Here is a 27,453-nt window from a genome sequence, read left to right as displayed (position 1 = left end):
CGAAAGGGCTGGAGCTCAGCATGCGTCATTAAGTTAAACATTAAGCAGAAACTTTCTGCCAGAATTGTCCATTTTTCTCTTACTTACCAAGCAGTTCCGTGGCATTTTGGAGGGGATGCCATCCGCTTCGGCCGCCCCGTTGGGGCCCACCCCTTCTTTTCTCCTTTTCCTGGAATTCAGCCTGGCTGAGCCCTGGGGTTCCATCCCGCGAATTGCGTCCGGCAGCTCGGCTGGAAAGACCTGCGGGAGCGAATGAGGCGTGGTTGTTTTAAAAAAATATAAAAAAGAAGAAGGGTGGGGGGAAACCAGCAGCCAGAAAAGGACTCTGTGTGTTGTGGGTTGATCAGAGGAGCAGATCGTCTGAGCTGCCAACAGCCAGCAGGCTTTCTAGCGGAAGAGGGTCAAGGTGGGAATGTTTTGAGTCCTCCTCTGAGCCGCTTCTTATCTGCCATAGTGACAAGAGGGCAGTAAAAACCAGCTGGCAGCCAGGAAGGTCTTTCTCCCATGACCCAGCAGGAATGCAAGAACAGAGAGAGAAGGGGGTGTGCGGAGAGAGAACTCAGTGGCAGGGCTTATTTTAGCACTCCGTGAAAAGCAGTGGGCAAAAGGTTGAGCTGTTGGGGGACGGGACGGATACAAAGCAGAGACCTTAACCAAAATCAGCCGAGGACCTGTCTCTTCCAAAGGTCCCAGCGACATGGCACAACCTTTTCAGCTTCCTCTGCAGTTGCAGGACTCCCTGGGGGCTTCCACAGACTCTATTCTACATAGGAACATTGGGACCACAGTGAATTAGCAGGCTTCTCACTGACCGCAGCACGATTAGCAGTAGCTCAGCGGTCCCAGCTCCTGCCCACCTAGCAGTTCGAAAGCACTCTTAAGTGCAAGTAGATAAATAGGGACTGCTTTATAGCGGGAAGGTAACGGCATTTCCGTGTGCGGCGCTGGTGCCGGCTCACCAGAGCAGCTTTGTCACGCTGGCCACGTGACCCGGAAGTGTCTTCGGACGGCGCCGGCTCCCGGCCTCTAGAGCGAGATGAGCACGCAACCCCAGAGTCGGACACGACTGAACCGTACGGGCAGGGGTACCTTTACCTTTACCCTTACCAGCAATGGAAGAACCAGACTGAAATGCCCCTCAAGTTATGGGGAAATAGTATCTGGGACGCAGCAATGTCTGAGTGTCTCACCAGACACAAGAGGGCAATTAAAGGCATAATGGATAGATGCAGCTTCCTAGAAACGTGGACCCCTTTCTTGAACCACGTGAATGGCTAAAATCAAGACCTTCTTACACCAACCGCTTAATAGTCTCAGTGGAGAGGTTATGCTAAGTAACCTGCTTGAATGTTGACCGTATGCCCAGAGACAATGGATCAAACAAACACCGTTAGCTATACTGCTGGATAAGTGCTTAATGGTTATTGTATTTGTTTAAAAACCAATGAAAATTGGTGTTTTTTAAAAAATAAATAAATAATAGAAGTTGGAAGATTAGTTGTTGAAAGATTTAGGAGAGGTAAAAGAAAGTACAGTGGTACCTTGGTTCCCGAATTGCTTAGCTGCCAAACAAATTGGCTCCCGAACGCCGCAAACTCCGAAGTACGGTAAGTGTTCCGGTTTGCGAACCTTTTTCAGAAGCCGAACGTCCGACGTGGCTTCCATGGCTTCTGTTTGAGTTCAGGAAGCTCCTGCAGCCAATCAGAAGCCGCGCCTTGGTTTTTGAAAGGTTTCAGGAGACTCCTGGAACGGATTAAGTTCGAGAACCAAGGTACCACTGTACTTCATTATGCAGCACATAGTCAAACTAGGGAACTCGCTTCCAGAGGGGGCTGTGACGGCCTATTAGCTCAGTCTCCTAACAGCACTTCCAAAATGAGGAGATGCAACCATTTCCTCCTTCTGGATTCTGTTGGCAGAAATTTCCCTGCCCCGTATAACCATGAGCAGCTCATTAAATGTCTCATTTTGTGCAAATGTTCTGCAGTGAGCTGTTGGGAAGAGGCAAAACCAGAAACAGCTGCAGGCACACTATTGTTTTAGATAGGAGAGGCTAATAGCCCTGTGACCCTATTGCCTGAGGGCATTTGAATCCTGCATTCCTTACTATGCATAACTTACAATAGCCTGGTTAACATCAAATAATGCAACAAACCATGAATTAACAATGGGTTATGCCAGGATCAAACAAACAATGGCTTGCGTGGGGTGGATGAACAAACCAAGGTCAAGGACCTGCAGGTTAAAACAAAACAAGCCAACAATAAATCATAGCTTCAGATCATGGTATGTTGGCAATAAACAAACCATAGTTGAGCTGCTGGGCAGAGTTCACACGTAATGCTAAGTCATGATTTAATAAACCATAACTTAAAAAACAGTGGCTTAGTGTTACGTCTGAACCAGACCAGTATCAGTCAAGACACGCTGCATCCTGATAATCAGAGTTCAGCTTCAGTCAAAAACCCAGAAGAGGTGTTAAGCCCCCGACTGCAAAAATTGGCAGTGCCACCAACCCAACCTCAGTCATAAGGAGAATGGACCCAAGAATCTTATGCAGATCGTTGCAGAACCAGATCGCCCCTCTAAGTCCAGCATCCTGTTTTCAACAGTAGCTCAATATTGATTTAACTCCAAGCAATATAATATCAACAGTCATGCTGACTATTTAAGTCAGCAGTGGAAAAAGGGCAAATTAACTGATTTAAATCCAGTTTTTCATAATAATAATAATAATAATAATAATAATAATAATAATTATTATTATTATTATTATTATTATTATTATTATTATTTATACCCTGCCCTCCCCAGCCAAGGCTGGGCTCAGGGCAGCTAACAAGCAATAATATGTCTTCAAATTATTCAAATTATATGTCTTCAAATATTTATTTCCTAAACAGTGGTGCAAATCTGAATACTAAACCACACCAATTCAACAGCAGAATATTTGTATAGAAGGTTTCGTCCTGACCTTTGAGGCACTGCTAAATTTTGACCGCTTTCTCTTTAACTTACAGAGGAAACGTCTTTAGAATATTCCCAAAATGGGTTTCTCGTAAAACCAGCACACAGGGCTTTTTGTGAGGCTAAATACAAGAACACAGGAACGACAAGCCTGGCTCATCTCGCTCTGCCTTGGCCCATCCCAGCTCTCTTTAAGGTGTTTAATGTATACCACTTAACTTGTTTTGCCAGTACATTAACCACTTGGGAACCGGTTCACACCCACGCCAACTTCTTTTTGCTGGATCTCATGTTTACGGTGCTGTGTATGGGACTGTGACACAACCACCCCCTGCATTCCTCACTTTATGAGACAGGGATTAGGGAACCTCAGGCTCTCTCTGCCTGGTCACCAGAACTGGCCACACTCCTCACTGGACCGGTGGTAGAGCATCTGCTACTTGGCTACTTGCAACCAAGTGATGATGCCTGGGCACCAGGATAGCGCCCGACATCTCCACTTTTTGGAGGTGTTTGCCTGGGGATCATTGGATCTTGACTGTTTTCACACACTAATGCCCCACCCTGTAGAATTCTATCAGTTGTAATTTATCTGCACAATCAGAATGGATTTCTGGAATCAAAATGCTTTTTCTGTGCAGCCTGAGCAGGAGCAGGAGCCATTAAGTAAAAGAGGTCGGAATAGGCCAATATATATATGGACCAGGGGTGAGCAAACTTTTTCAGCAGGGGGCCGGTCCACTGTCCCTCAGACCTTGTGGGGGGCCGGACTACATTTTTGGGGGAGAAATGAACAAATTCCTATGCCCCACAAATAACCCAGAGATGCATTTTAAATAAAAGCACACATTCTATTCATGTAAAAACACCAGGCAGGCCCCACAAATAACCCAGAGATGCATTTTAAATAAAAGGACACATTCTACTCATGTAAAAACATGCTGATTCCCAGACCATCCGCGGGCTGGATTGAGAAGGCGATTGGGCCAGATCTGGCCCCAGGCCTTAGTTTGCCTACCCATGATATGGACTGTCCCGAGATAAAGTGACTTTTCTTCTTTAAGTTCTCAGAGCTCTTAACTTACCTCAAGGTTATCATCTGAGCTAGCCAGGTGTTTAACTGAGAATGATTCACAGTAGGTTCATCATTTGAAAAATAAAACTTTAGATCCGTCTTGCCCAAAAATGCAAACTAGAAATTCCATTTTGGTGACTGTAACCTTGGTTTGAGGAGCCATTTGGCACCTGCATAGCTTATATACAGTATATGTGTTTCTAACACTGCCTGGGGGGAGAGACTCCTATCTGAAACCCTGGAGAGCTGCTGGCAGCCAATGTACACCACAGAGCCCCAACATTTCATACCAAGTGGGACGCAAGAGTACATAGACAAGATGGAACCCATGGGCCTTGTCCATGCTTCTGGAGTGAAGCCCAACATATCTGGAAAAGAGCAGAGCTTTGCACACCTTGGAACAGAGAGAAACAGGAGGTTTGAAAGACAAGAGGGAGAAACTGGTTCCAGGCTGAAAAGCAGAACCTGTGCAGACCTTTCACGGGTCCGGAATCAAAGGCATGTTTTCTTGTATTGCTAAAGAATGCTTGCCGCGGGTTTCAAAACTTTCAAAGTGAGTGAAAGTTTGCTGGTCTTTGCACTGAGAGTGGGTTTTGATACCCAGAAAAAAATTGCACGCTGTTAACAATGCCTGATAATCCAGCATTCTGGGCAAAGTATCAACAAAGCAATGGAATGAGGAAATAGCTCACCTTTCCCCGCAAAGTAGGTTGGAAAGGATCTGGTTCAGATAAGGGAAGCAGAGGGAGCCTGGTGGAAAAATCTTGCTACTTATCAGTAGGAGGTGAAGGATGAAGAAGACCCTCTGGAAAATGCCTACAAACAGCTGCCTGGAGGGCAGTTTCATGGGGGCACAAGTGAGCTTTAGCCAAAGACCTAATTGCAGAGGTAGGAGAGTCAAACCCCAAAATCTGCATACCCTGCAGAGCTTCCAGTTCCAGTGCTGAGACTGAGACAGGATAGTTCTGCATTTCTAAGTTATCAGCTCACCCACGCAGTGCCAGGCACGATGATTTGCTGCCAATACTGTAATACCTCTTTCGCTGACTCACACGCCTGCTGAGCAAATCCACACCCAAATCTTGCATTCTGCCAGCTGTTCGCTGGACGAATTCCCAAGGCAAGAAAGATTATTTCTTTTTCCAATAAATGCCTAGAACTGGATATAGTTAAGGCAAGTAAAGACAAATAATATAGCAACATTTTTATACATCCTCACACCGAAGAAAGTCCTTACTCAATGTCAGCACCTCTCCCAATAAACAAATGTTTAGAATGCCTTAAAGTCTCCAGCCCTTCCCATGTCTCACATATCAGAGAAGCCCTGTCTCTATTATATTTTGGGCACATACTGAAGATCTTCCTTTTCCACTAAGTCTTTTAAGTGCAGATTTTCATCCCAGCCTATCTATGCTGGACTTGAACTTGTTTTTATTGTTAAATCCCTCTGGGATATTTTATGTGGAACGATTCAAACATGAAATAAATAAACACGAGACTCCCATCTAGAACGGTCTTATAGATGTGGATATGAAGATGCAGCGATGACCTCTGCCCTGGCTTTAAAAGATTAGACAAATTCATGGGGAATAAGGCTATCAATTGGCTATGATCCCCCTTCCCTGTCTCTCCTTTTCCCTGACTAGTAGTCATGCTGGCAGGGATGGGTGATAACAAGAGTTCAACAGAATCTGCAGGGCTACAGGTTCTCCTTTGCTGATGTAGGCGAAGAACCTATTCATTTACGTTCATCTTATGGTTAATGGGCAAGATTCTCCAAACTGGTTTCTGCATGTCTCTGCCATCCTGCAGGTCTTTGCCATCCTTTGTGCTTTATTTAACACAAAAACCACAGCAAAAGCAAACTCTGCAACACCAGGAAGTATTTCAGGACAGTCAAGACAAAGAAGCAACCAGGCTTTTAATTCAGGTCGTTCTGACCACCGCAAGCTCCACGCCCTTATACTTCCTTGGCAGTTGTCCAAGTGGGGATATATTCTGTGGCAAGCAGCACAATATCCACGTCACAATTAAAACAATTGGAGCGTTCAGCAACTGCAGGCACGCAATTATAGGAAAATCAGGTTTTGAGGTCTAAAGGGAATGCTCATTCATTTAGGTCACTGTCTCCAAAAATAATCTCCCTGCAGCTGTTATTTGTACTTGATAATGTAAACCTCATGCTGTGATCACATCTTTTGAAGTTTGGGGATATATTTGCATTTGAAACTCATGTCACCGCCTTTCTGGGGTTTTTTTTTCATCCAGAGGAGAAGCTGATGCGACTGAAGATACTAAATGCGCTACTCATCTGGAACAGGTTGCAACTGCCATCATGTAATTGCCCAAGTTGCAAATTTCAGCAGCACCACATATGGTGCAGCCCTTTAAAGATGGAAGAAAATCAGAAAGGTGAACTACATAACCGCTGGGGTGTAAGTAGGGATGTATGAGTGATCACCCCCTATAAAATTATTTGCAAGGCTAATATAATTAAAGGCCTGGAATGTTCCAATGGCAGTTCCTAAGGCCAGCATAGTCCAACAAAGAAAAATAAAAACCAAAGAGACTTGGATCTGGGTTACTCTCTCTTCTCAGGATGTCCACTTTTTGCTGTTGCAGACCAATGTGAATACTCATTCCTTAGTTTAGAGGAATGTGTCGCTTTCTTTTTCTGAGGCACTGGCTGGCTTTGCCTTGCAAGGTCACCACTGCTTTGACCCAGCACAGTGAGTCATGAGGGACAGACACTTTACTTCTGAGAGCCTGGGCTCAGGAATGGATTTTGCAACTAAGGATAGAAGGGTTCAAGCCTCTTAGTCACAAAGTGGTTGTCATCGAGCCACTGCTTCTCTGGTGACACTTCTCTCTGTAGTTTCCAGAACAACTCAGATGGCTGGGGAGAAGAGAGACAGCAGCAGCCTTTGTCCTTCACTTGCTGAACTGCTTCCGTCTCTGCATGCCTTCCTCCCACAAGCTGTTTCAGAAACAGTTCAAGGGACTAAAGAGAAAATTGTGTCTATAGAGATTTACCTCTATGATTGTGCGGTGGTGAAATGGAAAAGTGTAGGCTAATTCTTTATGCATTATAGTGGGAGGTGATGAGGAAAGGAAAACATGCAAAGCAACTTAGCAGGTGAGCACTCACTGCAGCTGTTGCAAGAAATAAACACTGGAAGGAGACAGTGTGGGCAGTAGGAAGAGGGTGGACCAGGAACACTACGTGATCGACCAGCAGATCGCGATCGACATGCCTGGCATATGATATCTAACCCGCTCTCCCACAGGCTTTCCATGTGACACACAGACCATTCCATCTTGCATTTTCTTTGCCTTTTGGCCTTGGCCTGTAATGAATTCCCTCTCAACCCAAGAGTATATTCACCTACCCATTGAAGTTATCACTTCACACATCTGATAAAGGCGACTCTGATCCCCAAAAGCTAATGCCATAATATATCATTAAAATTTATTGCCACAGAACCTTTTGTCATCATTTCTTGCTACCTCAGAGGTTCGGCTCTCATAAAGGCAATGGATATAGAAGCACAAAGATGTCGATATAAGTGCTGCAAGATCTAAATTATACCGCGGTCTCCCCACAAAACTAATTTGAGACCATTGCAAAGAAAGCCCAAGGCAGAAAAAACCCCACACTTAGAACAGCAAAATAGATCTTGGACAAGGGCTACTATTGTGGCAGCACAATAGAGATGTAGATATGAACTTATTTGGGACTGCTGCAATCCTACAGTCACTGCACCTAAGAAACATCTCATGCAGTTCAAAGTCTGAAAAGTGGCTAAAGGTAAAGGTAAAGGTACCCCTGCCCGTACGGGCCAGTCGTGTCCGACTCTGGGGTTGCGTGCTCATCTCGCTTGAGAGGCGGGAGCCAGCGCTGTCCGAAGACACTTCCGGGTCACGTGGCCAGCGTGACGAAGCGGCTCTGGCGAGCCAGCACCAGCACAGCGCACGGAAACGCCGTTACCTTCCCGCTATAAAGCGGTACCTATTTATCTACTTGCACTTGGGGGTGCTTTCGAACTGCTAGGTGGGCAGGAGCTGGGACCGAACGACGGGAGCGCACCCCGCCGCGGGGATTCGAACCGCCGACCATACGATCGGCAAGTCCTAGGCGCTGAGGTTTTACCCACAGCGCCACCTGCGTCCCTGTTGAACAGTGACAACCTTCCTTCAAAAAGCACTTCACACAGCTCATCCTAAATGCCTGTCAAACCTTCAATGTCATACCGTGACACTGATACATACCAAATCTGTAAGTATTTACGTGGCAGAGCTGAATATGCTGTTCCTTGGGGAGAGGGGGAATCCCCCTAACCACCAAACAACACCATCAGCTTTTTGCATTTCCAATAAGTCTCTCCCCCACACCCCAAGGCATTGCTTCAAGCTGAGCAAACACAATACCCATTTCTAATGGCTAGCATTGCTTATTACTGTTCATTGGGCTTTTGTTTTTACATATGTTGCATGTTACCATAGAATCATAGAATTGTAGAGCTGGAAGGGACTCTGAGGGTCATCTAGTCCAACCCCCTGAAATGCAGGAATCACAGCTGAAGAATCCTCACTTGATGTCCATCCAATTTAAAAACCTCCAACGAAGGAGAGTCCATCACCTTCTGAGGGAATCCGGAAATATGATATAACACCCCACCTTTTTCTATGGCATTATCTATGTTCATATATTTTTATTTAATGTAAGTCGCTGGGAGGCCTAGTGACAAAAGCCTAATAGGTTTAATAAAGAAATACATACAAAATTCCCATTCCGTCTGTATTTCTTTTTTAAAAAACACACTCCTGGCTACACCCCCCCCCAATATTTGTACAAGATTCTCTTAAAGCAGGGCTAATTGCCTAGCCCTCCTCCCCTTCCCACACAGACCCCTGGGGTCACTTTCCCATAATGGTCGTGGTCCCCACCAAAGTGCAGAGCAGCACCTCCTCGACCCCCCAGGTGTATCGCAACCCTGTCCCAAGCCCTGTCAACGCCAATGCTTACAACCAGATGCTTACAACCGCCTGTCCTGTACATACAGGACTGCCCCCTGTTTCAATGCAAAACGCCACGTTGATACAGCTTTGACCTGTCTCTCGGGTCCTCTCTCTCTGTGTGCCAAGTTAGGGATCCTCTCCAAATGCCTATGCTTAAAAGGGTATGTCAAATAATAATAATAATAATACAGTGGTACCTCGGGTTAAGTACTTAATTCGTTCTGGAGGTCCGTTCTTAACCTGAAACTGTACTTAAAACCTGAAGCACCACTTTAGCTAATGGGGCCTCCCACTGCCGCCGGAGCACGATTTCTGTTCTCATCCTGAAGCAAAGTTCTTAACCCGAGGTAATACTTCTGGGTTAGCGGAGTCTGTAACCTGAAGCGTATGTAACCTTCAGTGTATGTAACCCGGGGTAGCACTGTAATAATAACAATAACAATAATAATAATTTATTATTTATACTCCGCCCATCTGGCTGGGTTTCCCCAGCCACTCTGGGCGGCTCCCAACCTAATGTTAAAAACACAATACAATTAAAAACACAATACATGGCAAAATACCATGCACTGAAGCTCTGGGCAGCTATGCGCAGACAGATTTACAAATCTGCGTATGCGACGAGCCCCAAAGGGACCCTCATGCTGGGGGCTGCCGTGTGTCCTCTTTATCCAAGACACGTCCTCTTCTTCAGGGGTAAAGTAAACTGCCTTTATTTCCTTTGAATGGCCGTCATAGCGTCCTCTCTTTCGCTCTCCTAAATTTGGCAACCCTATTTAGGGCTGCGAAGGGACGCGGGTGGCGCTGTGGGTTAAACCACAGAGCCTAGGGCTTGCCGATCGGAAGGTCGGCGGTTCGAATCCCCGCGACAGGGTGAGCTCCCGTTGCTCGGTCCCTGCTCCTGCCAACCTAGCAGTTCGAAAGCACAACAAAGTGCAAGTAGATAAATAGGTACCGCTCCAGCGGGAAGGTAAACGCCATTTCCGTGCGCTGCTCTGGTTCGCCAGAAGCGGCATAGTCCTGCTGGCCACATGCTGTACGCCGGCTCCCTCGGCCAGTAAAGCGAGATGAGCGCCGCAACCCCAGAGGCGGCCACGACTGGACCTAATGGTCAGGGTTCCCTTTACCTTTTTATTTAGGGCTGCGAGAGATTGCGATGGGTTGCTCTGAAGTCACTCAAGCACCATAATTTTTTTGGGGGGGGATCGCACCCCCCAAGAAAACCCAGCAACGCCGCCCTCCCCTCCTGTATTTCCCCCGCCCACAACCAGCCCCACCGCCTTCCCTTTCAGGCGAGAGGCATCACCAGGCAGGGGAGACCCCCCTCTCTATGGGGGGAAAGGGATTTAGGGCCCCCCTTTTCCCCTCCAGGAGGGAGTCAGGGGGGCCTCGCCCGGGCCAAGCACTCACACAAGCCCCCTCCCCAATACCATGACCCCCGGCCCCGACCGGCGCGGCCCCGACCTACCCGCCTGCCTCCCTCGGTCTCCGCTCTCCAGCTCCCCTTCGCGCAGCGCCAACGGGGCCGAGCCGGAAGTGTTTCCGGCCGGACCCTCCCGGCGACGGACCGGCCGAAACGGTCCGTTCTCTTTTCTGCTCCCCCCGGAAACCGCCACCCAGAGGCGGAAGGTTCCGGGGATGGGAGAAATAGAACCATAGCGTAGCGTGATATATTTGATATACGATATCTTTATTATCATTGTCCCATGCAGAACAATGAAATTGAAAAACTACATAAAACATTCAAAACCCCCTAAAAACTCTGAAACCCCTTTTTAAAGTACTCTATACTATAGAGACCCCTTATGCTGCGTTTAGAACCAGAATTGCATTTGCGTAGAAACTGTTTCTCAGGTGGCTAGTCCTGGCCTTTATAACCCTGTACCTTCTTCCAGAAGACAGAAGCTGAAAGAGATCATTTCCGGGGTGTGCACTATCCTGCGCTATCTCTGCCGCTTTCTTATGGCACCTGGCAGTATAGATTTGATCTAAGGTGGGAAGAGTGCACCCAATTATTCTCTCTGCAGTCGGGAGGGACCCCCGGGGGTCATCTAGTCCAGGCACCCCCAAACTTGGCCCTCCAGATGTTTTGGGACTACAATTCCCATCATCCCTGACCACTGGTCCTGTTAGCTAGGGATGATGGGAGTCCCAAAACATCAGGAGGGCCGAGTTTGGGGGCATAGCTGTCAACGTTCCCCTTTTTAAAAGGGATATTCCCTTATTCCGAATAGGATTCCTCGCAAGAAAAGGGAAACGTTGACAGCTGTGTTTGGGGCACCTGATCTAGTCCAACCCCACCCCACCCAACGCGGGTCTCGAACCCACAACTCTTGAGACGAAGAGCCTCCTACGCTCTACGGACAGCAATCCATACCCAGTCCCACTAGGAAAGCGACAGACCTTTCGCGGCCTTGTGCTTGGCGGGGGCTTGGGCCTGTTCTCCCTCCCTCCCCGCCGTGTTTTGCCTTGATAGCCCAGTCGGCAGAGCACGGGACTCTTAATCCGAGGGTCATGGGTTCGAGCCCAGCATTAGGCAAAAAGATTCCTCCCGTGCCCCTAGCGGGTTGGGCTAGATGACCCTCAGGGTCCCTTCCGACTCTATGATCTGTAGGCATACACATGTGCTCGTAAGCCACTTTGGGCTGCCTTAGGCAATATAAAAGGACAGTCAGTAAATAGTAATGGTATTATTAATAATAAAGGGATGTTGTAGTTGTCGCAAACAAACCTTGCCACCAGGCCCAAAGCTTAGTCTTAGCATTCAGCCCCCATCCCATTCTCTCATATTTTAGGGCTGAGTACACACATGCCTTTAAAGCACATTCTTCCCCCTCACCTCAAAGAATTCTAGGCCTGTAGTTTTACCTCTGTGGTTGTGTGGTGAGACCCTTCTGGGCACCCTTTTCATTCATTCATTTATTTATTTATTAAATTTCTATACAGTGGTACCTGGGGTTAAGTACTTAATTCGTTCCGGAGGTCCATTCTTAACCTGAAACTGTTCTTAACCTGAAGCATCACTTTAGCTAATGGGGCCTCCTGCTGCTGCCGTGCCACCGGAGCACGGTTTCTGTTCTCATCCTGAAGCAAAGTTCTTAACCTGATGCACTATTTCTGGGTTAGCGGAGTCTGTAACCTGAAGCGTATGTAACCTGAAGCATATGTAACCTGAGGTACCACTGTACCGCCCTTCGTTGGAGGATTTCGGGGATGCTGGCCATACTTTGCATTACGGAGTCCTACAGTAATATGCTGCTGCTTGCCTAGTTTTTCGAAACCATAGCAGCACAGCAGTGCATAATTAAACATTCTCCTAAAACAAATATTGCATTGTGCCACTGTGGTTAAAAGCCGTGTGCTTGAGACTAACTGCATAATATTAAGATATCAGTGCGTTGTTGTTACAATACAGTACTGTAGTGATTTTTCATTGTGTAATGCTAACAATGCATAGCATTGTTCAGTTTCCACTTTGCAGTCATGTGGATGTAGTTTTTAAATCTAATGCTACCTCCTCTGAATACCAGAGGCGTGACGGGCTATACATTTTAAGTAAATTTGCCTAGGGACATCTGGTTAATTTCTGACAGAAGGAAAAATTGAGGAATTGTCTTCTTAATTTGTAACTTACAGTACAGTGCAATGCTATAAACATGTTCTCAGAATGGGTTTTAGCCTTGATTTCCCTTCTCTGCCTTTCCCCTGTCCTCTGCTTCCCTTATATCACTCTTGTTGTTTAAGTTTTCAAGCCTGAAGGCAAGGTCTCTTTGGATGTGTACACACTCTACGCTTAAAGCACATTCGAAGCACACATTCCCCCTCAGAGAAATCTGGGCTCTGTAGTTTACCCCTTCCCAAGTTACCATGCCCAGTAGCCTTCCAGAAACTACAGTCCCCAGAATTCTTTGAGGGGCAAAATGTGCTTTCAAGGTATCGTGTGTATGCAGCCTATGTCCCCCTGATGTGAGTCACTTTGGGAGACAGTAAAGGTAAAGGGACCCCTGACCATTAGGTCCAGTCGTGGCCGACTCTGGGGTTGCGGCGCTCATCTCACTTTATTGGCCGAGGGAGTCGGCGTACAGCTTCCGGGTCATGTGGCCAGCATGACTAAGCCGCTTCTGCACTTTGACGTGCTTTCGAACTGCTAGGTTGGCAGGAGCTGGGACTGAGCAACAGGAGCTCACCCCGTCGCGGGGATTCAAACCGCCGACCTTCTGATCGGCAAGTCCTAGGCTCTGTGGTTTAACCCACAGCGCCACCCACGTCCAACTTGGGAGACAGTAATGGTCTGAAAATGCAGTAAACAAATAGGCCCCATTAAATTCAATGAGATTTATTTCCAAGTAGATGGGGATAGGACTGCACTGTCAGTCTCTGAACCAGATAATCATTTCATATTACTGAAAGTGCCTATGTATATGGCACCGTACAACTTCCTATCTCCCAAAAAGGTATGAGACAAAAGGCAAAGAGAAGCATAGAGGTACTAAAATGTAGGATTCCATTAACAGTCCCCCTGCGTTGCTACCTAGGCTCACCAACCCTCCTGCTGATTTACAGAATGTTCCCTGTTCCTCTTACTTTGAAATGCACCATCCTCAACTCTACTTTGGTTGTGGTCCGTTCTGTGGTGGACCTACATTTTTGGGGCCCTGAAGCTGTCATGGGCCCCCCTTTGCAACCAGCAATGATGTTTGTGTAACCACTGTTATCTTCTTCTATGGGGTTGTTCCACGGCAGATCGCCACACCTTTACAACACCTGTGCTGCTAACTCGCAAACTTTGGGGTTGTTGAAATATATACAACAAATAATAAATTGGTTTGAGTCGTTTGTCTACTAGACCCCAAAAAACTTAAGCAATGTGGACTGAAGTCGATTCTGGGGCCCCTCTGGGATTAGGGAGTCTAAAGCTGAAGCATCCGTAGTTTCATAGTAAATGCGCCCCTGGGTCTGTTTACACCACAGCCCCTATCTATGCAACTCTGCTCAGAAGCAAATCCCACCAAGTTCAATGGAACTTAATGCTCTGGTTTAGGTGCATAGAGCTTAAATAACAGCCTTAGCAACTGCGCCAACCCTTCCAAGAGCTCGAGCTCGCTAAAAAACCACAGCTTCTGCACGCTAAGGCAATTCTTAAAGGTAAAGGGACCCCTGACCATTAGGTCCAGTCGCGGACGAGTCTGGGATTGCGGCTCTCATCTCGCTTTATGGGCCGAGGGAGTCGGCATACAGCTTCCGGGTCATGTGGCCAGCAGGACTAAGCCGCTTCTGGCGAACCAGAGCAGCACACAGAAACGCGTTTACCTTCCCGCCGGAGCAGTACCTATTTATCTATTTGCACTGGTGTGCTTTCGAACTGCTAGGTTGGCAGGAGCAGGGACCGAGCAACGGGAGCTCACCCTGTCAAGGGGATTTGAACCACCGACCTTCTGATCGGCAAGTCCTAGGCTCTGTGGTTTAACCCACAGCGCCACCTGCGTCCCTAAGGCAATTCTTACACACTTATTAATATAAAAAAGAGTTAGCCTTAAAGTGGATCGGCAGCTGCACTCCAGAGGAACAGAACATACTACCCAAGTTAAGGTAATAATAAAAATCTGGCTAAATGGCTCTATCGCATACCCTTGGTTAATTCGTGAAAGAGATACAGATCTACTTAAATGTCTATGCTTCATAACAAGTCAGTCTGTTTTGTACATCTTACCCTGTGCTGGTGTCTGCTCTGACTGCTAGCAGATCTTCAGGGCTTCAGGTAGAGAGAGAGGTCCTCTACTACCTGCTTACAGGGATCATTTTCAATTGGTGGGGACAAGGACCTGAGCCTGGGACCTTTCACATGCACCATTGGCTCCACTGGAGAGCCATGGCCCTTTGGCAAACGGGACTAAATTGATTCAGCAAAACAGCTCCACCAAAGAGCGCCAGCTAATGTATGAAAATTATTACTGAATTCTGCCCTTTATTTGTAGATCTCAGGCGGTTCACAACCATCCTGGAAAAAGGGAGATTTGGATCCTGCAGAGCCTGAATGCTTTTTCAATAGAATCCAGGCCTAACACTTAGGACATGCTTGCAATGGGTGAATCACCAATGATTTATCATACCCGACAACTTTCTCTGATGAAAATAGGGGCGTCCAATTCCATCATCATCATCATTATTCCCTTGCCCATCTTGCCCCAATCACTCTGGGCAGCTTCCAACATATATAAAAACAAATCAAATCATTTAAAAATTCCTGCTGCCTTCCGGTGCCTTCTAAAGTTGTAGTTACTTATCTCCTTGGCTTGGGGGTTGCATAACTCTATACCCTCCAACATTTATTAGAAGAAAATAGGGCAGTCCTAAGGAAAAGCGGGACATTCCGGGATCAGATCAGAAACCAGGATGGCTGCTGTAAATCTGGAACTGCCCCTGGGAAATGGGGGCACTTGGAGCATCTGAATTAATCTGGGGGTGGGCTCTTAATGAAATCCACGACTCTCCCAATTTCTGGGCAGAGGTAATGGCGCTCTGTACATGTTCAGAGGCAACTCCCTTCTTAATAAGCCGCTCCAACGCGGCTGAGATTGGAGGTCTCGAAAAACAAAAGTAGAAATTAAATTAAAACAGAAGCAAAGTAAAAGAAGAGAGACTTGGGACTTACCCACTCGGCCAGGAGCTGCTGTCCCGACTCCTCCTTGTCCTCTTCTTGCTCCTGGCCCTGCGTGTCGTCCCCGGAGCCGCAGCTCCCCGCAGGGGAAGGGGCCCTGGTGTCTCGCCACCGGCTCTCCATGCCGGGCTCTGCCGTGTGCACGGGGGCCAGGGGGGTCAGGGAGCACCTGGGGCACAGGTCTCCCTCGGCCGCCCCAGAGAAGGGCGCTTCACACAGCAGGCACCGCTTGGACTTCTTGCTGTGCTTGAGTGGCTTGTCTGCCATGGCCAGAGGGTGGAGGGTGGGCCACGGTGCGGAAGAGCAACTGGAGGGGAACAGAGGAAGCGGGAGGAGGGGCCAAGCACGCTGCGGCCTCCCACTTCCTGGAGCTGCACCCCCTTTGCAGACCACAAGGGGGTGACATTGCTCACTTGCGGAGGAAGACATTTCCTGCTACATAGAAGTGAGCTGCAGAAGTAGCTGCTTCAGGGCGCTTGGCTACCTCCCCCCTACTGGGCTGGAGGCCCATTGCACAGGTCCCAGAGAGCAGCTTTGCTTATATGAAGAACCCTGAGAAATAGCCTTTTCTTTGTTTTTTTAAAAAAGGAAATGGTGACAAAAAGCGGGGTGGGTTGTTGCAGCCGATCTCCTTGCACACATCCTACGCTCAGTCCTTGGCGTCTTTCGATTAAAATAATGGAAGCTTGCAAGGCTGCGAACGACTCTGCAGACTTGTAGCCTTGGTCCAGAGGTCTGACACCGAATAAGCAGCTCTTTTAATGTTCTCAAGTACAATCCGGGCATTAAAGAACCAGGTGGAAGCTCGACTCAAAAGTATGGCCCTGGGATACACGCTCCTGTTTAACGGGGATTGACCCGTGTTTAATACCTGTCCTGTTAAATTGTTCTTTCTGTTTGAACATGGGATTTTTAAAAGGTTTTTTTTTGTGGTTTCGAAAGGCAAATTCTGTTGGCAGAAAATGGTCGTTCTTCAGGCTGCATCTCCCTCTGCACGGTCTCTAGGAGTTAAATCTCACAAGGGGCATCTGGATCTTGTGATCTCGTGTATTAAATGAACATGCACGAACCACCAGCAGCAGCCAAGATAAATTCTGAACTGTTGATACTGTGAGATCGTCGTTTCTCTAGAATGCCTTTATCCAAAGATGACTTAACGCACCTCTTGCCTTGTCAGTTACTGAGGACCAAATGAACCCTGCAAATCGAGTAGTTTCAGCACTGCCCTGGGCAGATCTTTTGATATATTAGGGATTTTTAAGTGCGTCACACTTCCATTTGTGCTTCAGGGAGCTGAAATGGATGGCCTCTTATGCTGGCCTGCTCTTAAGTGTGCAGGATTCCTGCTAGCTGTCACATGGAGACATTTTCATCGCAAGAAACCTCTCTTTCCAATGAATAGAAGAGATCTGTTACTGGACATGCTTTTCCGGCTAGCTTTATGCTGCCCCCTGCTGCTTTTATTGTCTTATTTTATTCTTGGTTGTATGTGTTCACTGCAAGCTGGGGTGGAGCCGTTGTGCAAAAGGCAGGGTAAACATATGCAAAAGGAGACATATGACGCGGAGTCGTGTGTGGGGCTTGGGAACAGAGAGACCCGGGTTTAAACACCTTCTGCTATGAAGCACTGAGCTGGTGCCCTTGGAGCAATCACCAACTTTCGATCTAACTGACCTCTTAAGGTTTTTGTGAGGATAAGGCGGGGCAGCAGGAAGGACCACGTACGCCATCATGAGCTCCTGACAGATGAATGCCTGTAAAGAGGTGCGTGACCCTCTGGCATCCTTCCCCAACCGGGTGCCCCACAGGTGGTTTCCTACTACAACTCGCATCAGCCTCAGTCAACATGGTTCTGCATGCTGGGAATTGTAGTCCAAAACTCCTGGAGGAAGCCCGACTGGGGAAGGCTGCCGTACTTGGCCGGTACAGAGGTTGGTACAGAGGATGGCTAAGCATGGACGCTGGGCGTTCCCAGGTTCAAAGCTGACATTAACCACACACCAAGATGACCTGTGTTACCTCTCAGTCCCCTTGATCCTGGACTACGTTACAGAAGAGTTGCCACCTGACCAGGGATAAGTGGTCTGCCCTGCTGCTATGCCTTTTTTGTCCTGCATAGAGATCAGCACTTACAGATGTCTGGAGACCGTGCTGCTGTTAGAAAGGTGTCAATAAAGTAGACAAGCCTACCTTACAGTGGTGTTGTAAGGGCTGCTAAGCATACATACAAAGCTCTTTGGGTGCATAAAAAGTATCATGTAGTTTCCAAGTTGGGCTAGCTACAGAATTTACAGTGCACTCCTATGAGCGTCTACTCAGATGTAAGTCTCACAGAGTTCAACATGGCTTACTCCGAGGAAGCCTCTGAGGTTCTCATAGGATTTCAGTCTTAATTATATAACCTTCTGATTTAACGACAAAACGGGCCTCAACCAGGCAGCAGATTAAGGAGAAGTAGCATTGTTTTCAATCTAAAACCAAAGCTAGAAGAAGAGGAGGATTTTGGATTTGATATCCCGCTTTATCACTACCCTAAGGAGTCTCAAAGCGGCTAACATTCTCCCTTCCCTTCCTCCCCCACAACAAACACTCTGTGAGATGAGTGGGGCTGAGAGACTTCAGAGAAGTGTGACTAGCCCAAGGTCACCCAGCAGCTGCATGTGGAGGAGCGGGGAAGCGAACCCAGTTCCCCAGATTACAAATCTACTGCTCTTAACCACTACACCACACTGGCTCCAGCTTATGAGGCGCCTTCCTTTTCTCTCACCAGAATGGTGTCTGCAGCACAGCTTGCTTCACAACTGTGTGTGTATGTACTAATACATATTACACCTATCTGCAGATTCAATAAATTAATAGATTAAGATTTCATAATTCAAGTGACAGCCCCAATTCTAAATATTATTTACGTGTACTTTGCAGAGACACAGCATGACAAATGTCATAAATAGCCTTCTCCTTACAGGTAGGTAGCAGTGTTGGTCTGCCGTAGCCTTCTCCTACAAGTGTGCTGAGCCAAACAGTTAGGAAAACTACCAACAAAATCTGAGGAAGCCTGACCTAGAGAACATGGTGTTTCTTAAAATTTGTTCCTTGTGGAAGAAGCGAAGGTGTGGAATGAGAATGTAAATATAAGTTGTAAAAAAGAGAGGGCTTTTCAGGACAAATTTAGGAGCAGAAATCCACGGTAAAATTATAGAGTGCATTTATACAATTCTCAGTGAGATTTTAACATATTCATTCAAATAGACTGGGATGCAGCACGAGTTTAGCATTCCCAGCAAACTCAATCAATCTGCAACCAGAAATTTCAATTGTTTGTAATGGTTGTAACCAGATGGGTCTCATTAGGCACCAATCGCAGAAAAAATGTTGCAAGTAAATATAGGGTCGAAGTTGGCAGGAAATTCTCCAGTACAAACCTTGTTGAAAGGAACAGAAGAGAAGTAAGAGAAGTATCTCATTTTTTCCACTGGGGCTTGTGCAGAAAACTCTAGCTATATACAAAGCAGCAGCAGCAGAAATCCATCATAAAAGCATCAAGTAGAAAATGTATTTTGTAGACGGGAGTGTCCATCCTCAAAAATATATTTGAAACAGTGATCTTCTCTGAACTTTTCACCAGTGTTAGTAGAAGAAACAGCCAAAGGCAACCACCACACAGAAGAGGGTGTCCTGCGGAAATGACAAGGAGAACACCTCCGTGAGCGAAAACGACCTCAGAGGCAAACAAATTCATGACTTTGGGAATCTGGTGCAGTAAAAAGCATGATGGAAATTTTCTTCTGCAATTTTTGTAGGTTTTACACATGAGAACATCAGGACACATGGTTTTTAGCAGCCTTCAATGGGTGATGCATGGCAAAAGCAGCAAATCACTTACATTCATGAAAATATCCTGAGCGTAGTTGTCTGTGTCTGAATCCCAGAAGCACCGTGCAGCCATGCTGAAGAAACAAATGAGGAACCGTCCATTGGCAAAGAAAAACATCAGTTGGTGACAATCAGCCACATTTCGAGACTGTTAATTCCCTTGATACGCTGAAAATGCTTCCCCAAAATCCCCCCCAACAGGGATAGAAAGGTTGATCCCAAACAAGAAGAGGACAATTTGGTTGAACATAATGAAGTCATTGGGCTTGCGGAACTAATTTGCTTCTGCAATGGAACTGCTCTTCCCTCTCCTCCCCCTTGCATGCCTACAAAATTTACTCTGGAGGGCTGTGGGGATCCCTCAGAATAGATTTGGGGGGCATGCAGGGGGAGGAGAGGGAAAGTTCAGTTGTGTGGGTGGAAGCTGTTCTGCAGGCAACCCAATGCCTCCAGCTCTGTGGTGGTGAAACCCAGAAGAACCACCTGGAGACAAAAAAAGTGAGAACAGGCATGGAAATCCTTCAGGTGATTTACCCACACCAAACATGCTATCACTACAAAGGTGTTTAATTTGCTCTGAATGTTGGGGGTGTGCTGTGCAAGTCAGAATACATCATGGCATTAAGTCCCTAGAGGAATTGTGTAAATTTGTCAATTGTAGAATGCTCGGGATAAAATATGAAGCAGCGCTCAACCCTCAGATATCACAATTTACAAACGCATACACACACACACAAACAACAACGACCCACAGTGCAAAAATATTAAGAAATGTGAATGATTTGGTGGGAAGGGAGGGAAGCCTAACTTACTTAACTCCTTCGCCTCTCTGTTCTCCGATCACCACTTGCACCACCATTTTATACCGGTGAAAACCTTTCTCTAGAAAGAAAGATGGGGAAGAAAAACGATTGGGGAAAATTGAAAGATTTCACACCTGTATATTATCGCATCATATGTTTGGTCAGATGGAAGAACATCCGCAAGGGTGTGTGTGTGCCCAAGAGAGAGAAAGAGTGGGGGAGTTGGGCAGGAAGATATAGGAAGAAAAAGGCAATTACTCTTGGCGCATGCTCTCACCTTTTAGCTTTTCCAGGATTGTCTCTGATAAGGATTTGGTGAGCTGTGGGATCTCTTCAGGGTTGTACTGTACACTGGCCAGCTCCTCTTTTAACACCTCATGGATACAATCTTTCACCGTAGAAGGGCGGAATCTAATAGGAAAGAATGGCGTAACAGCGCTTACAGTTATATCTCCTCTCCACCAGTATAACTAGTAACTGGAGTCTGGGATGTCTGATTCGTGACAACTCCCAAACTTCAGGCGTACATCCTTGAGAGGATTCACACTCAGTTTACATCTTCATATGGTTTAAGCCTTCAGGGGCTGTACCACTTGAGAATACAGGTGTGAAGAAGGGCCTTGACTGATGGCATTCCTATACAACAAATGAACAGACACCCAGCACATGGGCAAACAATTAAGTATCAGGTCATGGCTGGAAGGCTTAGGATGCAGGATATGTGCTGATGCGCAGTAGTTCAGTGACTGGGAACTAAATGTATGCCAGCTTCAAGCCAACATAAGAAAGGATCTGAAAGTTATTGAAAATACAGTGGTACCTTGGTTCTCAAACTTAATCTGTTCCGGAAGTCCATTCCAAAAGCAAGGTGCGCTTTCCCATAGAAAGTAATGCAAAATGGATTAATCCGTTCCAGACTTTTAAAAACAGCCACTAAAACAGCAGTTGGACATGAATTTTACTATCGAACGAGACCACTGATCCATAAAATGAAAGCAATAAACAATGTACAGTGGTACAGACGCTTCAGGTTACAGACTCCGCTAACCCAGAAATAGTACCTCGGGTTAAGAACTTTGCTTCAGGACAAGAACAGAAATTGTACGGCTGCAGCGCGGCGGCAGCAGGAAGCCCCATTAACTAAAGTGGTGCTTCAGGTTAAGAACAGTTTCAGGTTAAGAACAGACCTCCAGAATGAATTAAGTTCTTAACCCGAGGTACCACTGTACTGCAGTCACACAATCAATCAATCAATCAATCAATCAGTAGCTGAACTGGGTTCCACACAGTCACAAAAACAAAAATGCTGCAAAAACAAAAATGCAAAATACATAGCAAAAACAGAAAGACCTCAGCTTAACACTCAAATCGGAGCACGTTTGGCTTCTGAAAAAAGTTCGCAGACCAGAACACTTCCTTCCATGTTTGCAGTGTTTGGGTTCCAAGTTGTTTGAGTACCAAGGTTTGAGAAACAAGGGACCACTGTACAGTGGTACCTCTGGTTACGTACTTAATTCGTTCTGGAGGTCCGTTCTTAACCTGAAACTGTTCTTAACCTGAAGCACCACTTTAGCTAATGGGGCCTCCTCCTGCCGCCGTGCCGCCAGAGCACGATTTCGGTTCTCATCCTGAAGCAAAGTTCTTAACCCGAGGTACTATTTCTGGGTTGGTGGAGTCTGGAACCTGAAGCCTATGTAGCCTGAAGCGTATGTAACTTGAGGTACCACCGTAAAGGGATCGAGGTGGCTTTGTAGCCCCTGGAAGAGTGATGCTTGCTGGCCTCCAAAGGGGAATGGAGAACCTGGTGGGATCCAGATGTCGTTGGACCCAGCAAGCCCCGCCTCGCCGCCTTGATCTCCCTGCAGGGCAGGAGTGAATAAGGGAGCGAAGGAGCCCATTTCCCCCTATGGGGGGGAGGGGCTTGTCTGTTTCGTTTCTGCCGGCCCCTCCCCCTCCCGGCCACTGACTTGTGCTGGAAGGCGGGCCGCAGGCTGTAGGTGCGGGCCGGACCCGAGCCGCTGTGGGGCCTGGGACTGCGCCGCGGAGTCGCCTCCCGCGGAGACGACGGGGTCGGCGCCGGAGACTCCTCCATGGCAGCCTCCGCCGCCCGCTGGGGAGAAGCCGGCGCGCGTCGCCTTGACGACGGCCCATTTCCGCTTCCGGCGCCGCAGAGAACCAAAGGAATTCCTAGAGAGTTCTCGACGACGGCCCATTTCCGCTTCTGGCGCCGCAGAGCTCCAAAGAAATTCCTAGAGGGATCTTGACGTATTTCCGTTTTCGGAGCAGCAAAGGTCAAATAAAGTCCTAGAGAGGTCACGACGGCGGCCCATTTCCGCTTCTGGCGCAGCGAAGATCCAAAGAAATTCCTAGAGAGGTCTCGACGACGGCCCATATCCGCTCCTGGCGCGGCACAGATACGGTCAGCTCTACGGTAAACCTTGACGCCACGCCACTTCCGCTTCCGGCACCACAGAGCTAGACAGCAATAGAGCAGCCCTTGGAGTGGAACTTCTTTAAAAAAGCCATGGCGAAAGGGTGGGCGAGGGACTTCTAGCCACCTCTATACAGAAAGCAGGGCTCTGGTTTTATATGGGAGCAGAGAAGTGCGGCGCCAAGACACTTGGGCATCTCTTTGAGGGAAGACTCCTCTGACCTTTGCGTCACAGAAATAAGAAACTGCAGAGCCGGGCGACTTCCAATGTTTAAATGAAACTATTCTCATCTCGGCCCGGTCCTGCCCATAGCTGTCAACCGTCCCTTATTTGGCGGGACAGTCCCTTATCCCAGCGCCGTGTCCCGCTGCTGTCCCTATTGATGGATGTCCCTTAAATTTCCCGGGTTTCAAAGGAAGCAGCTCCTCTCCCTCCCTCCCTGCCGGCCAGGGAGGAGGGAGGCTCCAACTGTGTTGCTTGGCTGCTGTTATGTACTGAGTTAAATAGGATCCAAACTGCAGCAGTCTGATTGGTCCTAGAACAATAGGATCCAAACTGCAGCAGTCTGATTGGTCCTAGAACAATAGGATTCAGAATGCAGCAGTCTGATTGGTCCTAGAACAATAGGATTCAGAATGCAGCAGTCTGATTGGTCCTAAAACAATAGGATCCGGAATGCAGCAGTCTGATTGGTCCACAGGAGCCACCCAATCCACCCCCAGGTGGAAGTGAATCCGCAACCTGATTGACCTACAGGAGAATCCAGGAATTAGCCAATCACGTGGGGCCCATTGTGTAAATAATGTATATAAAGCAGATACTTTGAGGGGACATTCATTCATTCCTCCTCACCACTATGAGCTGAATAAAGAGCATGAAATCACTTTGCGACTCTGAGTATATTTCAGCTGCCCAGCCCGCCCCCCTCCAGCCTCCTCTCACCAGCCTTGGCTCCGGGAGCCCCTCCCCACCGGGACTGAGGAGCCTTGAGAGGAGAGCGAGGGCAACCATAGAGAAAGCAGTTCAGAGAGTGGAGGAGGAGGTGGAGGCGCAGGCAGGTGTTCCAAGGGCTAACCGTAGAGGGGGAAAGCGGAGGAAGGACCGCAAGCGCTTCTCCCACAGATTTGTAGTGGTAGACTAGCATAGATGGTCTGATCTGCGGGTTTACTTCGGGCGCTATTTCCCCCCCTTCCTCCCGCCCCACCTGGTGGAACTGAGAGCTGCAGATGGAGCACGAGAGAAAAGATACAGAACTGCAGCAGCAACTTCGTAGCTTGGACTTTGTTTTGCGCGAAAAGTGGTTGCTGCTTGTTACAGATTTGAAAATAAGGGACCAGCAGCCTCGAAAATAAGGGATCAGCAGCCAAAATAAGGGATTTTAGCCAACCAGCTGAAATACGAAGTTAAAAGGGACCAGATAATTTGGGAGAGCAACACTGGTTTTTAGCCCTTTGTTTCCAGAGGTTGCTGCTCAAGACACCAGCTGATGAAACACTGCAATTAAATAACTACAAGGAGCAACCACTTTTCGCGCAAAACGAAGTCCAAGCCACGAAGATGGCCAGCTGCCTCGAGAGGACACATGTCATAAATCTGACATTCGAAAGTACAACATTCAACTGTTTCCGTCTCCTTGGAAATTCTGTTGCTGATCTGAAAGCTGCCATTCAGCAAAGGAAATAAGTGTGCAGCTTCTGAATGGGAACTTCTCGGGACGTCTCTGATACTGTATGTTTCGAGCTGAATCGAGACAATGGACTCATCTTCCCACAATAGGTGTTAGTCACAATATTAAAAGCTCGAAAGCTTGTGCCATCACACAATCCTCTGTAAAGAATGATCACTGTACTTCTTTACATATAAACCTGGGGCTCCTCCAGACACCCTTTTTATATTACCTTCTTGATGATTTAGGCTCACAGTAATGTGACAGCAGCCACAAAATTAAGAGACGCCTGCTTCTTGGGAGGAAAGCAATGACCAACCTAGACAGCATCTTAAAAAGTAGAGACATCACCTTGCCAACAAAGGTCCGTATAGTAAAAGCTATGGTTTTCCCAGTAGTGATGTATGGAAGTGAGAGCTGGACCATAAAGAAGGCTGATCGTCGAAGAATTGATGCTTTTGAATTATGGTGCTGGAGGAGACTCTTGAGAGTCCCATGGACTGCAAGAAGATCAAACCTATCCATTCTTAAAGAAATCATCATGGAACTTTGAAGTGTCAGGCATAGCTCTAATGGCTTTAGCCCAAACGTAGCAGAGTTTTCCTGCACAGCGAAGAAGCTAGTTGAGGTGGAAATGACTAGTCAGCTAGACTCAGAATAACTATTTACAGGATTTATTAAAAGGAAAAATAAAACCAGCAGAGTTTCTGCATACAAAACAAAGCAAAATAAATCCTTTCTTTCTCTCTCTCTCTTAACCATACACAGCACTCCTACTCCTAACACACCCCTAACACACCAAACTGTGCTAGCAATCCCTAGATAACAGAGTTGAGTGCTGGTCGTTAACCAATCAGAGTAAGTAGTTTCTAGGTCAAGCTGACCTTGGCTTTCTGCCAAGAGTAAATTGACACGGCCTTGAGTTAATTGTGTGAAGCCAGAATCTGTAAGTTTCCCATGAGAACCAATTAACAGAAACTGAACACCCCCTCACAGATTCTGCTGGACAATTAACATCAAATACACCTATGTAGGAGATTATTTTTCCAGCAAACCTAAACCCTTGCACATTCGCTTGTTCTTTACCTTTGCCAATGGTTTAGTTAACACATCTGCTACATTTTCTTCACTTGATACATAAGTACAGGTGATTACGTTGTCTTGTACACAGCAACGCACATTTTGGTATTTTACAGAGATATGTTTGGAACGCGATTTGAAACCCTCTGTTTTACTTAAGGTTATACAAGCTTGATTATCAATGTAAACTTGTACTGGTTCTCCACAATTTACATTTAAATCTGTTAACAAATGCTTGAAATAAATCACCTCGTTGCACAATTCACTCAACGCGGCGTACTCTGATTCCGTTGATGACACACTTACAACGTCTTGCTTGCGTGACCGCCAGCTGATTAAAGCTCCACCGACCATTATGACTAGTCCTGTGACAGATTTTCTATCCGGCAAATTTCCCCAGTCACTATCACAGTAGCAACTCAACATTTCATCCTCTGAAGAATTTAATTGTAACATATAGCCAATTGTCTGTTTGAGGTATCTCAGAACTTGTTTTACCCCTTTCCAGGCATTTAGTGTGGGTTTTGAGACCAATCTACTTAATATGCCTACTGGATAGCTAATATCAGGTCTGGACCACTGTGCTAGATACAATAAACTTCCAATTACAGAATGATATACATCAGGATGTTCAAATTCAGGACTCTCATCTGTATGAAGTGTTTTTATGAAACCTGGATCCATAGGCACCACTGCCCCTTTGCAATCCTGCATCCTGTATGTAGTCAGTAGTTGTTTAACTTTGTTCTGCTGACTAATTAGGCAGCTGCCATCTTGGGCCCAGCACACTTCCAACCCTAGATATGTCCTAACCGGGCCTAAGTCTTTCACTTTGAACTTACTGGACAATTGCTTGGCAAACCTTTTAGTTTGTTTATCTGTTTTGCAAGCATACAATACATCATCTACATAAATCAGACAAAACTCTTGATCACTGCCTGTACCACGTACATAAACACAATTGTCAGCTGTACTCTGCTTGAAACCAAATGACACTAAGGCCTCATGGAAACATTTGTTCCAAGATCTTGCAGCCTGTTTGAGACCATATAGAGCTTTGTTTAATTTCAACACTCTATTGGAACCTGTCTCATAACCAGGCGGTTCGGCTAGATACAGGTCTTCTGATATTGATGCATGTAAATATGCAGTCTGGATATCAAAATGGTTTAACAGGAGTTTTCTCTTTGCTCCAAGCGTTAGAATCAGCCTTACACTGTCCCCCTTAGCAGTAGGGGAAAAAGTCTCGTCATAATCTTTTCCAGGCCTCTGAGAGTATCCTTGAGCCACTAAACGAGCTTTGTATTTGTACTCTCCTGTCACCAGAGGTTTAAGTTTGTACACCCACCTGCAGCCTACAATCTTTGCCCCCTCAGGCGCTGCTACTGGTGTAAAGACCTTGTGCTCATTCAGAGAGGACATCTCTTCCTCCATTGCCTGTTTCCAGAGCTCTGCCTCCTCTTTTGGTAACTTTAACACCTCCTGAAAACTCTTGGGCTCTGCAATTACACTAAACACATTTGCAGTATCTGGAGAAAAACGCACCGGAGGCACTCCTTTGTTTTGTCTTTTAGATCTTCTGGGAGAAAATTTTTCTTCTGACCCACTTTCCTCCTCAGAACTACGACCTCTCTTTTGTTGCTTAGCAACTGGTCTCTGGCTAATTCCACTTTCTTGAGAGCTCTTATCTGAACTTTCCTCCCCCTCAGACTCTGATTCTCTATGTTTACCTTCAGAGTCATGAAGCTCCTGGGAAGGTTCAAACCAAACCTCAGTATTGGCATGTAGTCTCTCCCAGCCACTATGTTCACAAAAACTGGCATTCCTGGAGATCACAATGCCATTTGTCCCTTCAGCAAAGCGGAAACCTTTTCCCAGCT

At 46.8% G+C, this 27,453-nt stretch overlaps 2 protein-coding genes and 1 long non-coding RNA gene across 7 annotated transcripts in view; 1 reads left to right on the top strand and 2 right to left on the bottom strand.

Annotated features, from left to right (window-relative positions):
• The window catches only part of PCYT1A (phosphate cytidylyltransferase 1A, choline), a 39,338-nt gene extending 23,257 nt beyond the window's left edge, over positions 1–16,081 (bottom strand). The window contains exons 1-2 of one of the 4 annotated variants that reach the window (XR_014547896.1): positions 10,530–10,638; positions 88–240 (exon numbers count right to left, since the gene is read on the bottom strand). Coding sequence is in view for 3 of the 4 variants with exons in the window: in XM_083612875.1 (XP_083469001.1) it covers positions 88–240; positions 15,714–15,986 (426 nt within the window). In the remaining variant the exon portion in view is untranslated. Of the gene's footprint in view, positions 1–87; positions 833–1,107; positions 1,529–10,529; positions 10,640–15,713 lie in introns of those variants that run through there. The other 3 variants (XM_083612875.1, XM_083612876.1, XM_083612877.1) reach the window with 3 other exon arrangements.
• Positions 16,082–18,907: 2,826 nt separating this feature from the next.
• Positions 18,908–22,802, bottom strand: DYNLT2B (dynein light chain Tctex-type 2B; the record flags this gene model as incomplete). 2 transcript variants are annotated; one of them, XM_083612985.1, is made up of 5 exons in its annotated part: positions 18,908–19,394; positions 19,603–19,666; positions 20,405–20,474; positions 20,673–20,806; positions 22,363–22,802. In XM_083612985.1, 5 exons carry the CDS (start codon positions 22,785–22,787, stop codon positions 19,347–19,349), a joined length of 741 nt encoding a protein of 246 aa, XP_083469111.1. In that variant the 3' UTR covers positions 18,908–19,346. The 2 variants fall into 2 exon arrangements, with proteins under 2 accessions (XP_083469111.1, XP_083469112.1); XM_083612986.1 differs by lacking the exon at positions 20,405–20,474 and having other exon boundaries at positions 22,363–22,787.
• On the top strand, positions 22,611–23,136 carry LOC310762301. Its single transcript, XR_014547941.1, has 2 exons — positions 22,611–22,686; positions 22,748–23,136. It is a non-coding gene; the product is annotated as an uncharacterized lncRNA (long non-coding RNA).
• Positions 23,137–27,453: the final 4,317 nt, after the last annotated feature.

Source organism: Podarcis filfolensis (assembly GCF_964270895.1).
Source record: "Podarcis filfolensis genome assembly, chromosome: 5".
NCBI classification, from domain to species: Eukaryota; Metazoa; Chordata; class Lepidosauria; order Squamata; family Lacertidae; genus Podarcis; species Podarcis filfolensis.
The sequence above is the reverse complement of the archived record's forward strand: the minus strand, read 5'-3'. Positions and strand labels throughout refer to the sequence as shown.